This window comes from Ochotona curzoniae, unplaced genomic scaffold (assembly GCF_017591425.1).
Source record: "Ochotona curzoniae isolate NIBS_2020 unplaced genomic scaffold, NIBS_Ocur_1.0 patch75, whole genome shotgun sequence".
Taxonomy (NCBI): domain Eukaryota; kingdom Metazoa; phylum Chordata; class Mammalia; order Lagomorpha; family Ochotonidae; genus Ochotona; species Ochotona curzoniae.
This window is the reverse complement of record NW_024467056.1, coordinates 537,080-551,967: the sequence shown is the minus strand read 5'-3', so window position 1 is coordinate 551,967 and position 14,888 is coordinate 537,080. Positions and strand designations below refer to the sequence as shown.

Here is a 14,888-nt window from a genome sequence, read left to right as displayed (position 1 = left end):
ATTTAGACAGGCTGCTAAAGACTTTTTTAAGATTTATTTTTCTGCATTGGAAAGATAGATTTACAAAGAGGAGAGAGAGAAAGATCTTCCATCTGCTGGTTTATTCCCCAAGTGGCCACAATGTTTAGAGTTGAACCAACCTGAAGCTAGGAGCCAGGAGCTTCTTCCAGCTCTTCCACAAGAATGCAGAGTCCCAGGGTTTTGGTCTATCCTTGACTGCTTTCCCAGGCCACAAGTAGGGAGCTAGGTGGGAAGTAGAACAGTCAGGACACGAACTGATGCTCATATGGGGTCCCAGTGCTTGCAAGGTGAGGATTTGGCCATGGAGCCATCATGCCAGGCCCAGTTAAATACTAATTGTGAGTTATACACCCCATATTGGAGGGCAGGGTTCAAGTTCTGACTCCACTCTCAATTCCAGCTTCCTGCCAGTGGGCACTCTGGAAGACAGCAAGTGATGGCTCAAGTAGTTGGGCTCCTGCCTCCCATGTGGTTGACCTGGACTGAGTTCCTAGCTTCTGGGCCAATGTGGCATTTAGGGAGTGGACTAGGGGGATGGGAACTCCCTATTTCTCTCTTATTCTGCTTCTCAAATAAATAATTTTAAACAAAGAAATGCGTTGTGGTTCTCAGTACATAGAACTTGCACTTTTTATTTTTTGTTTTAAAGATTTTAAAATTTTTATTGGAAAGGAAGATTCACAGAGAAAAGGAGAGGCAAAAAAGAAAGATCCTCTATCCATTGGTTCCTCCCCAAATGACTACAATGGCTGGAGCTGAGTCTATTTGAAACCAGGAACCAGGAGCCTTTTGTGGGTCTCCCAAGGTGCAGGATCCCAAGGCTTTGGATCATCCTCGACTGCCCCCCTCCCAGGCCACAAGCAGAGTGCTGGATGGGAAGTAGAATGACACCAACCCCTAGCACATTTTTTTGTGACTGTTATTTTTCCCCATAAGATTTTTTTATTTGTTTGTTTGAAAGTAAAAATCAGAGGGAGAGACATACAGATATCTTCCATTTGCAAATGATTGCAAAGGCCAGGGCTGGACAAGGACAAAGCTAGGAGTCAGGTACAGAGTCCTAAGCACTTGGGCCATCCTGTGATGTTTTTCAGGTACATTAGCAGGGAACCAGCACCTGTATTTGATGTGGGTAGTACAGATGTAGCTTAACCCATTGAGCCACTGGTCCCTATTTAGTGTGTTTTTAGCCAAATGTATTTCTTTTATTGCCCTCTGTTCATTTCTCTAATGGACTATTTATCTCTTTCTTAATACTTTTGTAAAAGCATAATATTTTAAAATCTTTATTATATAAGACTGGCAATAATTTTTCACAATTTATTTTGGGTTTTTTATACGCTATTTTAAAAATATGCTTTCTTGGGCCCGGCGCGGTGGCGCAAGTGGTTAAAGGTCCTCACCTTGCACGCCCGGGATCCCATATGGGCGCCGGTTCTAATCCCGGCAGCCCTGCTTCCCTTCCAGCTCCCTGCCTGTGGCCTGGGAAAGCAGTCGAGGACGGCCCAAAGCTTTGGGAACCTGCGCCCGTGTGGGAGACCCGGAAGAGGCTCCTGGCTTTGGATCAGCATAGTATCGGCCCGTTGCGCTCACTTGGGGAGTGAATCATCGGACGGAAGATCTTCCTCTCTGTCTCTCCTCTCTGTATATCCGCCTTTCCAATGAAAAAATAATAAAAATAAATCTTTAAAAAAAATATGCTTTCTTTTTCTGCAGAGCAGCCTTAGGTTCACAGAAAAATGGGCCATCAGGCAGAGTCCCCATAGCATGCCTCATCCTGCCCTCCACACAGGCTTTCCCCAGTACCAGCATCCTACACCAGTGGTATCTTTGTTAGAGTTATTGAGCTCACCCTGCAGTGACACATCCTGGTCACCCAAAGTCCACAGTTTGCATTCAGGTTCACCATTGGTGCTGCACATTCTGTTGTTTTGGGAAATGACATGTGTCCATCATTGTATTGTCATACATAGTTGTGTCACTGCTGTAAAAAGCCTCTGTTCTCTGCCCACTCATCACTCGCCATCATCACCATCCCTGCCAAACCTTTGGCAACTGCTATCTTGTTTTTCATTGCCTCCATAATTTTGCCATCCCAGAGTCAAACAATGTTGAAATCCTACAGCCTTCCCAAAGTGACCTCTTTCACTTTAGTAATATGCATTTAGGGTTTTGTTGCATCTTATCTTCTCACAGAATCATTTCTTGTTGTCTAGATATGTTCTGATCCATTCACATACTGGAGGACACTTAGTTGCTTCCATTACCCATAAAGCTGCTTCTGATATCTGTATGTAGGTGGACATACAGATGTCCATGTTCATTTCAGTAAACACCAGGAAACTGACCTCTGTGCCATATCTAAGAGTGTATTTATATGGGGTTGTTTGACTTAAACACACACACACACACACAGAGAAAGTTTTTGCTTTTTCAGTGTTAAATTCATTGGTCTTTGCTTCTATAACTGCTATCTTTTGTGTTGAGTAGACACTTTTCCTGCCCCCAATCTTTTCAAGTCTTCACTTGTAGCTTCTTCTAGTAGCCTTCTGCTTTCATTTGACTCTAACATTTCAGTCTTGGTTGTATTTTAACATCAGACATCAAACTTCATTTCCCCCCTGGCTTTCTTTTCATTTCCCTAGTTCCATATAGCTCCCTTTAAAGATCTGATCCTTACAATAACTCCCAAGCAGTTCCATTTTACAAGTTAGGGAACTGAGGAGAGGAGAGGATTCATTGCATTTAAAGCCACACAACCATTCATTTACCTAATCAGGATCCACGCTCACATCTTTTGATGTCCAGCCCTGAGCACTCTACACCTCACAAGTGGTACTCATCATGTGTGGAGCATGGCCAGGAGCATTGGCCACACCTGGCTAGGTCGACACGCACTCCTCCCATGCCCCCACCTCTTTTCAATAGTCCTACCTTCCCCCCTCCGCTCTGTGTGTGTGTGTGTGTGTGTGTGTGTGTGTGTGTGTGTGTGTGAGAGAGAGAGAGAGAGAGAGAGAGAGAGAGAGAGAGAGAGAGAGAGAGAGAATGAGACAGAGACAGGGAATAGCAGGAAACTCGACTTGATGATTAGGATAAGATTGTCATAAGGACATGACTAAACTTTCAGTTGCACCGAAAATCAAAACATAAGGGGAAAGGGCGACCACTGATACAGAACTGAGTGGAGACGGAATGAAGGGATTTTGTCACTTAGGTCTGCGAGTCCAGCTCTCTTTGGGCATTCATAATCCGCCACTGAGGAAAAGCAATGCCTGTTGTCTTAAGTTTTTCTCAAGTCTGTGCACCTGGAGACTCCACGTTCCGGGAGGCGCGGTCCTGTCAGCCCGGCTTTGCCACCTGGCCAGAGGGGGCGCCCGGGGGCGCCTGGGCTATGGCACCCTGCCGAGGAGATCACTGCTCCCCGCCCTGCCTTCTAGAAGCACGCCGTCATCGATAATTCATGAAGAGCCTCCTCCCCATTGGTTGACGCCTCCACCCCTCGCCCGCAGAGGTCCAATAAGGAAGGATCGGAGAGAGCCCTTCTGAATAGTGAACGAGGTTCCATGACGTGGCGTCTGGGAATTGGCTGCGGCAGCGCGAGGCGGGTCCGGGCGGCGGCGACCAGCGGGGCACGGAGCTGAGGAGCGCCAGCGCAGGGGAGGGTCGAGCCTGAGCAGGGTCCGAGCGGGGAGCGCGGGCGAGCGAGCGCGGCAGGATGTTCAGCTGGATGGGGCGGCAAGCGGGCGGGCGCGAGCGCACGGGCGGCGCGGACGCGGTGCAGACGGTGACGGGCGGCCTGCGCTCGCTCTACCTGCGCAAGGTGCTGCCGCTGGAGGAGGCGTACCGCTTCCACGAGTTCCACTCGCCGGCGCTGGAGGACGCCGACTTCGAGAACAAGCCCATGATCCTGCTCGTGGGCCAGTACAGCACCGGCAAGACCACGTTCATCAGGTACAGGTGCCGCCCTCTCCCCGCCTCGCCCCCCAGCCCCTCGGAGGCGCGGCCGTTCCTCACGTGTGCGCCTGAGGGCCGCCGACCCCTCCTCATACCCGCCTTGGGGACCGACGCGCCACGCTGCTTCCCCCTCCAGTGTCCGAGTGGTTCCCCCATCCCCGAGTCCCGCTTGGTTCTCGCCCACACGGGCTGGGGGGAGGGATGTCCTCGAACCCGTTCACCTGCGTTCTTGGGGGTCCCACTCCTTGCTGTGGGGAAGGAGCGAGTCCCTCCTGTTAGCCACGTCCTGCTCTGCCCTGGGGACGGGGGGCGGGGGGAGGGAAGAATCAGAGAGAGGGAAGGAGGGGGTGAAACTTCGGGTGGGGCACTGGGGGACAGCTTCGTGTCCTGGGAGAAGGGGCTGGACGCGAGGTGGAGTCCTTGGTTGAATGAATGGCAGCCCTGGAGGGTGGTGGCCACGTCCTCTGCGAGGTTCTGAGCCGCACCTCGGCGTTGGGGAGGGGGCCGGGAGGCCGCCCTGGGCTTGCAGTGGCCCAGCCTCGCCCGTGCACGGGACGTGGCCCTGCGTGCGCACCTGTGCGCCGGCCGGGGAACCGCGCGGGTGTCGCCTTACAGTTTGTTAGTTTCTGTTTCTTCGTGGGCCCTCCCCTCCTCCCTCACCCTTGACAACTGAAAATATTTGTGGTACTCGCCGTGTCTCCTCGGGAAGCAGGCCCTCCGCAGGCCTGAACAGTGGTTCCATTCTAGAGCTTCCTCCAGAAGTGACCGGCCCAGCTGTAGTTTCCCGGGAAGCCCTCTGCTGCCTTAACCGGCCGGGCTACTTCCAAAGCAGTCTGTGGTTTGGGCTGTTTCTTTGGGAAAGCAGACTCGTTTTTCTGGGTTGCAGTTAAAGTGATAATTTACAAACTTTCGATCCGGTGTTTGGAAATTGTTAACAGTGCCTTCCTCATGGATGGTCAACAGGTGTTAGGAACACTGTGTCTATATTTGGATACATGCCGGTTCTGTGAAGTAGTGACCTCTTTTTCTCTGCCGCAATAGCCTGGATAGTTCCTGCAAGTGGAGTAGTTGACATCATGTTAGATCCAGACTTGCAAATATGCTGTAAATGAGTTCAACCAGGCAAGGACACTATGTAATTGAGAAGTAGTTCTAGACTATAAACCAATCCTGGAGGAAGACTGAAGAGCTTTTAAATTGCTTCATTTAATGTTTGTTTCCAGCGCCCAAAATAGTATTATCTATGTTATCTCAGAGGCTCAATGGGAACCATGGTGTGTTAAGGTAGTTGGTGCCTTGGAGGTGATACAAGTTTTCAGGCACTCTGGGGTGATAAAGTTCTATAATCCAGTGATGTAAGAGAGGGGGTGGAGCTTTCTTCTGAGACACAGCATTGTTGTGACTTACTGGTAGCATGTTCCTATTACCCCAGGCATTTCTTTGTGCTTGTCTTTGACATGAGGGCTTTATTATACCCTGTGTAATTAGGGAGCCCCACCTTGGTGCTGTACCAACCTGGAGATGAGGTGGCACTTGGTCTGCTCCTGGAGCCTCGATAATAAGCAGTCCTGAAGCAGGAGAACCCAACTCACAGGAGTAACAATCATTTTTCTTTTTAAAATTTTATTTTTAGTATTGCTTACATAATTGAGTGATTCATGTCAGTTATGGAGAAAGGTGGATGGGGCACATGTTTCAGCTTTTTTTTTCTTCTTCCTATGTTGCAGGGAAGGAATGAGTGGGAGAGGGCTGCTCTCTGCAGTCAAGTATATCAGCACCTAGGGATGGGGGGGCACCATTTGATGATGCCTTAGGGACCCTGATGTGGGAAAGAGTGTTCCGAGGGTGTTATTTGAGTGTTTTTGATGGCTCTGAGACATGTCAATTTTATTGCTCCAAGGGTTGAGAAAATCTTTCCAAGATCTGCTAGTTCATAGAGTCCATCTTAGTGTATCCACAGACCCAGGAACATGCTGCAAAGCTTGCTCAGAATTGTCCAACCCTTTCTGCTTTCCATGCTCACTAGGTGTTTGACGCCCCCCTCTGGCCTGTCTGACTGTCATGTCCCCCATGTGCATCTGGACATGTTTTCCACTGTACAGGCACCAGCAACTGAGGAGGCCCAGTCCTGATACATGCACTGCAAGGTTGGACTACATCCTGTGATTTTCCTTGTGGCCAGAGCCTGAGTCCAGCAGTCTAGTTGGGGAGTCCCCCAAGAAACTTGGCTTGGGTGATGCCAGACTGGTAGCAACCATTTTCTTTTTCTTTCTCTTCTTTCCTGCAGATCACTATTTCAAAGTACTTTCTTCTATTGGTTTCACTACTTAGGGAAGGCTGTATGGAATACTAAGCGTAGTTCTTATGAAGGGTTCCAGAACTGGTCCTGGTGACCTCAGACAGCCACTTCTCAGCAGGTGCTGGGGCTGTGAGTAAGCCAAGGGTGGGGAGGGAGGGGAGATCACCTGAACAGGAAGGGCTTGCTCTTGAGCCTTCCCGGAGCTGCGTGGCTTTGCGCTTGGCACAAGGTGAACCTGTGAGGTCAGAAGCAAAACAGTGTAGACAGAAGGCTTGGTGAGGCCCTGGGAACTTGAATTTCCGAGATGAGTTGGGAGGAAGTTGTTTAGCTTCTGGAAGGAGGACAAGCAGAAGGGCAGTTGCCCTGGAGGCTGGCACACTTGAAACGATGAGCAAAAGGGCTGGGCCAGGCCACTCCCCATCCTAGATCCTGCCTGCATCAGATCCTGCTTAAGAGTCTTGAGTTATTTGCTTCTAGACATTCCGCACTAGAGGTCCTGCTTAGTTGTATTGGGGGAAGGAGAGAAGCCATCTGTTTAGTCACAGATTCCTTTTGACTTCTGTTTGAAAGACAGAGACAGAAAGAACTGGAGCTAACCTGTCTGCTGTTCACTCCCCAAATGCCTATGACAGCCAGGGCTGGACCAGGCCAAAGCCAGGAGCTATAAGCTCAGTCTGTGTCTCCCCTGTAGATACAGGACTGCCACTTGCTGAGCCCCAGGATGCACATTAGCAAGAAACTGGAATTATGAGTGGAGCTGGGACTTGAACCTGGCACTTCCTTACAGTGTCTTAATGCCTGTACCAGAGGTCTGCCCTGGTGTCACACCTAGCTTCCTGCATATCCTGAGAATTGGTGTCACAGAACTTCTGGCGTGGGGAAGTGTGGGGGAACTTCTCTTTTCATTCAGCAGAGTGCTTGGTGTGCATGTTGCATCATTCATGACACCATGCTCTTTCTTCCTTCTGCCCCATGGTGGCAGAAGGTAAGCTGGGCATTCAAAGGGAAGTGTGCCTTATTCACATGAAAAGGTCTGCTACATGGGGGTGATGCAAAGCCTGGAATATGACAAAAATAAGCTCACTCCTGCATGTAGACTGCCACAAGGGGCCTGAGTGCAAGGACAAGGGTGGCATGGAAGTGGGAGCTGGTGATTTTGCTACTATTCCCAGACTTGTCCTTAAGATGACCCCAGTTGTGATGGCTGGAGATGGGTGTCCAAGGTTCTGTCGTTGACAGCAGCACAGCTGGTGAACCTGTTGTCTTACTGACAGTCTTTCTATTATTTAGATTTATTTATTTATTTGAAAGGCAAAGAGGGACAAACACAGAGAAAAAGAGAGATCAGTCTTTCATCCGTTGGTTCACTTCTCAAATGTTCACAACAACCAAATCTAGGCCAGACTAGCCAGGAGCCAGGATTCCACCCAGGTATTCCAACTTATGTTTTCCCAGGCTTAGCAAGGAGCTAGATTGCGAGTGGGTCAGGTGGAACTTGAACCTGCACTCTAATGTGGGATGTCAACCTTGTAAGTGATGGCTGGAGGTGCTATGCTACCACACTGGCCACTGGTAGTCTTTTTAAAAGACAGGCTGTGATGGGAGGAGCTGTTGGCTCTAACCCCTCCTACCTGCATGGAAGAATCGGCCCAGGAAGGGAAGAGGGGCTGCTGAGGAAAATGTGACCGCATCGTTTAGACTGCAACAGCTAAGGAAGGGTGCATGTGGACTTCTGCCAGGCTTGTATGCAAAATGTGAGGGAAATAGATTCCAGATTCCTCCAGAAAATTTCCCCCATGCAACCATAGGGGAAATCTGGAAAAAGCTCCTGATTCCTGGTTTTGGATTGGCTCAGCTCCGGCTGTTGCAACCACTTGGACAGTGAACCAGTGGAAATTAGGCAAGTAAGGAAAACTGTTAACAGATGGCATGATTTCTTTTTTAATTCAAAGATTTATTTTATTGATTTGAGAGGCAGAGTTATAGAGAGGAGAGAGACAGAGATCTTCCATCTGCTGGTTCACTCTCCAGATGACTCCAGTGGCCAGAGCTGAGCCAGACTGAAACCAGGAGCCTCCTCTAGGTCTCCCTTGGATGGAGGCTTTACCTTCTATGCTACAAAACTGTTTCGTCTGTTTTGTTTCTGAAGTGGTAAAAATCTGAAATTAGATAGTGGTGTTGATGCAGATTGTGCATGTGCTGAAAATCCAGATTATCCCAGATTATTCTAACACTTACATTATAATATCTCAATAAGAAATAAGGAATCCAAGCTTCCACTACAAAGCATCCTATGATTTACTTTCTAGAGTTCTGCCAGTGAGTATCAGCTATTGGCAACTATATGCAGTAAGGAACAAGAAAAGTGGATGCCAGAAAGGAAACAAAGTCGAAAAAGCTGAAGGAAGAATAGGGGCAAGGAACTAGGGCATGAACAGGAGGGGAAAGGAGCCAGGGGAAGGAAGATCCACCCTCCAGCTGACTCTCTCTCTATCCCTCCTTTCTCTGTCTGTATATCTGTCTGATTTTGTAATAAAATAGGCAGACAGTATTACCATGTGGCTACAGTGTTTAGCACGGAGGAAGGACAAAGGACCCCAGGTAGGGGTAAGGCTTATGGGCAATGTGGAGGATCAGGGAGCTAGAGGGGACTGTGAGGGCCCAGGTGCCTGGGACAGTCATGATGCTCTTTCAGGCATGACGAGGACAAGAAAAAGAGAACCAGGAAGTGACAGCCTTCCTGTTGGGGCCTTGCTACAATCTTAAGAAAGCAGAACTACTCAAAGAAAATGACCCAGAGATGGCAGAGAGGAGCCCAGTTGTGTCCCAGAGGGACTCAAAGCCAGGCAATGAGGAGGAGGTTCCCAGATCTGGGAAGCACTTGGGTGGGAGGAATACAGAGAGAGAACCTGCAGCTCGAAGAGCCAGGTGGCTCTTTCAAATTAGTAAAGAAATTGTGCAAAGTATCAGAAAATTGAAAGCGGGCAGATGTCCTAGTTTGCAGAACAGCTAGGAAATGGGTTATGAATAGGGATGAAGTCCTGTTAGTTTGTCTCCATCAGCTTTTAGACTTGGTGGTTTTAGAGGGGGCCAGCCAAGGCTGAAAAAATAAAGACACCCAGGATGGCTTAGCAGTTAAGACATCAGCAGGGAGTCCCACAGTCTGTACTAGTGTGCCCGGTCCCAGCTCAGCTCTCAGTTTCTGCTTCCTGCTGATAACACTGCTTGCAAGACACCAAGTGATGGCAAAAATCCTTGTGTCCTTGCTCCCTGTGCTGGAAACCCAGATGGAGTTGCCAGCTCTTGGTTTAGACTTGGCTCAGCCCTAGCTGTTATGTGCATTTGGGGAATTAATTGGCACTTGAGAGATGTCTGATTCTGTTTGCTTTTCAAATAACTTGTTTCTGAGACAGATAGCCAAATAGCTAGATGGATGTTTTTAAAGAAGGCCAACAGTGAAAGTACTGGGCCCAGGGTGGTGGTTCTCACATTCACTCAAATGTCACAGGTCCTGAAAGTCATGGTCTGCTGTGAGACACTAACCTGTATGGAAGAATGGACTGGATAAAATACAACACAAGGGCACACCTGAGACCCTGGGAGTCACTTACTCAAAGAAGATTGGTTTCAGGGATGGCCCAGGAATAGGAGAGAAGCCACAGTCACTGTGGCTGTGGGTGACTGGGGCTGTAGCTTCAGAAGCATAGGGGAGACCTCAAAAAGGCCTCTCTGAACAAGCAGCCTAGGCCTTGAAGATGAGCTGGAATTTGCCCCAAGAGGGCCAGGAGGGAGGCGGGGAATTTTGAATGGTCAGGAGCCGTTTGCAAATAGTGGAGCTGTTTTCTGAGATGGGGACACTAGAAGAGGAAGCATGGTGTTTAATTATGAGTATAGGTCTCAGTGGAGCTCAGTGGGGTGTGGGCACGTGGATTGAGGATCAACCTCCTGTAGACAGCATCTGATGAATAGAGACTCTGGATGGGATTCCAAGGAGCACCAGTGTTTGAAAGAGGCTTGTGAAGACCTTGAGTCGGGGAGGTCACCAGACAAATGGACAGTGCCAGCCGCAACAGTGGCACAGAGCTGCTGAAGCCCTTTGGGCTGCAGGTGACAGATACCTAGCTAAAAACATCCTACACCTAGTGCTGAGATTCTGGGCTGGCGTTGTGGTACCGCATGTTAAGCTGCTGCTGACACCAACATCCTATACCAGAGTCCCAGCTGCTTAGCTCTACCCCAGCTCCCGGGAAGGTGTGTGATGATGATCCAAGAGTTTGAGATCTTGTCATCCATGTGAGAGACCCAGGTGGAGTTCCAGCCCCAGGTGGTTTCTGGCTTCAGCCTGGGCTAGCCTGGCTATTGCAGCCATTTGGGGAATGAACCAGCAAATAGAAGATCTCGTCTCTCCCTTTTCTGTCATTCTTTCACATAAACAGATGTATCTTTAAAAAAAAAAAAAGGAAGAAAGAAAAAAAGACAACTTCCAGATGACTGCTAAACCTGGCTGCCTTCAGTCAATGCCCAGGATGCTGTTTCTGTTGCTGCCCGGAACCAGCTCCCTTTCTCAGGCAGCTCTCTCTTGTGGGGTGTGCATGCAGCCTTCTCTAGTTCCAGACACACATTCCGCAGACTTCGCAGCCCAAGGAGAGGAACAGAGCCTCTTCCTCAGTGGTTTCAGTACAGGTTTTGGGTTTGAGTCACCTTGGTTCCACTTTGACTACAAGCCGGTCCCCAAGCCAGTTCTGGAAGTGGGGGACTGACATGCTGCAGCAGCCTTCTCATCCCAAAGCCTGGGTTCTCTGGGGAGCTGAGGGGGCTCCCAGGAGGCTGCCATTCAGCTGAAGCGGTGACTCCTACCAAAGCCTGGGTACCAGTCAGTGGCATCAGCTGTGACTGGGAAAAGCAGGGGAACAGAAGCTGAGGATTAACTGTCAGGAGTCAGGGTGACCTTGGCAGGAGCCACACCACTAAGTGGTGGTGATGGAAGCCAGATGGCTCTGCGTTGAGGAATGAGTGGGAGGTGAGGCATCAAATGGAGAAAGCTCTCAGCCACTGGGCACCAAAGGAGGAGAGCTGTGTCCTGGTCACAGGCGGATTACGGGAGTAGTTAAAGATAAGCATGACCTTGCAGGCGCTGGAAGTGGTTGGGAGAGGGTGCTCTAGAGAGGGAGTGGCTGGTGTTTTCAGAACCTGGAGCAAAGGTCCAGAGAAGAGTGGTAACTCTGGGGGATGGGAAAGGGTGGCAGCTATCAGAACAGGGAGACCCACTGGTCTGCTGCTTGTCAGTTTGTGACATCATCTGTCTGATCCCCAATAGTGGAGCTGAAATGTTAGGAGAAAGGTGGGGAAATGGGCTGCTTTGGTTGTTTTAGTGGTAGATGTCTTTCTTCAACTCCTTTCTTGTAGCTGACATAGTCTCAAAAAGAAGTCAATGTGCTTTCCAAGTTCTAAGATGTTGTGACTTGGAGAGCCGTGCTCCCTGGGTCTGGCTGTGCCCAAGCTGCTTGCAGATCTCTAGGACCTCCTCAGTCAGCATCTGCTCTGGATCTGTTGTTTTTTGCCGTTTTTTAAATAGACCTGATTTCTTTTTGTTTTGCTTTTACAAAAGTTTACTCTTGTATGTGCAGCAGGCCCTGAAACAAGGCTGCAAACCAGCTGTGTGTGTGGTAATGATTTTATAGCCAGAAATGCAGATGTTTCAACAGGAAGAGAATCAGAAAGATGACTGTGACCTCAGGCACAAGAGTAGCTGACTGCTTGGTGCCAGATCTCTTGGTTTCCCTGGTGGCCAGGGTCCCCATCCCCTTTCAGCTTTCAGCTTCTGGGAGTTTTCTTCTGCCCTATTTCCTTTTTCTCCTCAAATGTCTGCTCTTCCTCTTCCACGTCCACTTCCTGTTTCCTAGGCAGCCCCAGGAACCTTTGCTGTGGGACACACTATCCATTTCCCTGTCCTTGCTACCAGAAACCTAAGTGAACCGTAGCAGCAGGTGGCCAACTCCTTCTTGCTTGGTCTTGAGTCTGTGTTAGGTGGGTGATAGTAACTACAGGCATGTGGATAGCTTTGGTTCTGTAGATTCAGTTCCAGGATCGATGAACTCCATTGGTTTGGCGTCTGGAGAGAGTAGTGAATGGCAGTTGGCAGAGCCAGGCGCAAGAGAGGGAATTTCAGGTAGCTTCCCCCAGGAAGCATCTGTGAGCCACTGATAGATGAAGGTTGAGTTAATGGGATGACAGACATGAGCTTGTCCAGAAACTCTACCAGTGAGAGATGCTTATGTATGAATCATATTGTTTCTAATTTACATTTTTATAAAGACTTGTTTGTTTGTTTTTTTTTTTTTTATTGGAAAGGCAGATTTACACAGAGAAGGAGAGATAGAGAAAAATCCACTTATTTACTCCTCAAATGGCTGCAGCAGCTGGAGCTGAGTCGATCCAGAGCCAGGAGACAGGAGCTTCTTCTGGGTCTCCCACGTGGGTTTAGAATCCCAAGGACTTAAGCCATCTTCCACTACCTTTCCAGACTGTAAGCTGGGAGCTGGATCAGAAGTGGAGCAGCCAGAACATGATTCATATAGGATTCTGGTGCTTGGCAGTGGAGGATTAAGCTGTTGAGCCACTGTGCCAACCCACTGTAAATTACATTTTTACATTGGCTCTTCCCAAGGGGAATTCAGCATTGCTTTGCCTCAGACTTTTCTTTCTTCCTTCTTTCCCTTCCTTTTTTTTCTTTCTCCTCGCTACCTCCCTTCCTTCCTCCCTCCCTCCCTCCCTCCCTCCCTCCCTTCCTTCCTCCCTTCCTTCCTCTTTTCCTTCCTTTCTTTGTTCATTTTACTTGTTTTACTTAAAAGGCAGAGAGGAGAGACACAGAGAAACTTCTGTCTACTGGTTCACTCTTCAAATGGCTGCAATGACTACAGCTGTTCGATAAATGGCTTCTCTCCTTTTGCTTTGACCTGTACTCTGTAGACTGTTTATCAATAAATATTCCAAGGGAAAGGAGGAGTGTTCCAAAGCCAAGCAGCAGTGCTTCCAGGTTGCAGCACTACACCCACAGCTGTGTCCCAAGCACCAGTTACAAGTTGTCATGTTGAGGACAATAAATAATCATTGCATGGATAAGGAAGAGACAGGACAATGTAAGGGAGACCCCCTCTCCCTTTCTCTGCCCTTCTTCCCGAGAAGCCTGGAAGCTGGAGCAGCCCTAGGCAGTGGCAAAAAAAACTGGACACTAGTGGCCATTAAGCGCAGGTCAGCCCTGAGCAGTTGATACTCTACTCAATGTTGCCACAAGAGTCAGGGAGGGAAAAGCCCAACAGGTCCTGTCTCCTCCCTGCATCAGAAAAGTGGCTTCAGGGACCACCGAACAAGCAGCCAGGGACTTCAGGATAGGAAAACTTCAGCATCACGCTTAAGGAGGACAAAATTATGCATATGAAGATATACTTAAAAAAAATTTTTTTTTTAGTAAATCAAGGATAGTTTGTTTTTTTTTTTTTTTTTAAGAAGTATTTGAAAAAGTTACAGAGAGGGAGGGGAAGACAGAAAGATCTTCCTTCCACTAGTTCACTACCCAGATGGCCACAGTGGCCAGGCTGGGCCAACTGAAGCCAGGAGCTTCATCCAGGTCTCCCACTTGGCCCATCCTCTGCTGCTTTCCCAGTCCATTAGTAGGGAGCTGAAACCGAAATAGAGCATGCAGGATACCAGCATCCTTATGGGGTGCCAGAGTTGCCGGCTGGCTTTATGTGCTGTGACACAACACTGGCCCCCAAAGATAGCATTTTAAAAACACTTAAGGTGTTTATCTCAGCATTATTTAAAACAGTGAAAAACAGAAGCTATTTAAGTAACCAACAAGAAATGGCCAGCTCAGTAATATTCATCAGAGATAGTATGCAACTTTTATGTTTTTGAAGAATTTTTAATGGCATAAAGAAAAAAATCTAGATGCAAAAGTTGTTTAAATGCACTGAATCCAATTTTTGCAAAGAGTTTCACAGAAAAATAACTGGATATTCAGTTTAAAATATTACCCTTCCCTGGGGGATGGCTAGCTAAGACCCAGAGAGCATCTGGTCTGGTCTGGCCCTGTCGAAGCAGCTGAAAGTGGAACTGGGAATTCAGTCAATCTGCAGCAGGCCAGTTTTTAAATTGGTAATTGTGTGTGGCACTTAAATGGTGATGTAATTACCCAAATGGCCCTGGCAAGAAAAGAGGTTCTCCTCCCCTTAGCAGTGTGACCACAGGTAAGCTACTTAACTTGTCTAGTGCATTTTCCTCCCTTGTGAGCCAGGGATAAAAATACCTGCTCCACTGGCAGAATGAAATGAGATAAATGTGCGATAAAGTGTCCCAGATGGTTTTCGTTCTTTGGTGACATCTAGAAGTAATGGTGATGGAGACAGTAGTAGTGCTGGGAAACAGTTACATATCCTGGACCGTTGTCTAAGACATTTTAAAAAGGATTTATTAGTTTTTAGTTGTAAGACAGGGGTTTACACAGAGTAAAAGGGAGCTTCTATTTGCTGGTTCACCCCCCAAATGGTCGCAACAGCTAGAGCTGGGCCAATCCAAAGCCAGAATGCAGGAACTTCTTCCCACATGAATGCAG

At 48.5% G+C, this 14,888-nt stretch overlaps 1 protein-coding gene across 1 annotated transcript in view; it reads left to right on the top strand.

The window, feature by feature from the left end:
• Nucleotides 1-3,673: 3,673 nt before the first annotated feature.
• The window catches only part of LOC121168204 (EH domain-containing protein 4), a 71,778-nt gene continuing 60,563 nt past the window's right edge, over nucleotides 3,674-14,888 (top strand). The window contains exon 1 of the mRNA XM_040998092.1: nucleotides 3,674-3,972. Within this exon, the coding sequence (XP_040854026.1) occupies nucleotides 3,737-3,972 (236 nt within the window). The 5' untranslated portion in view covers nucleotides 3,674-3,736. The remainder of the gene's footprint in view (nucleotides 3,973-14,888) is intronic.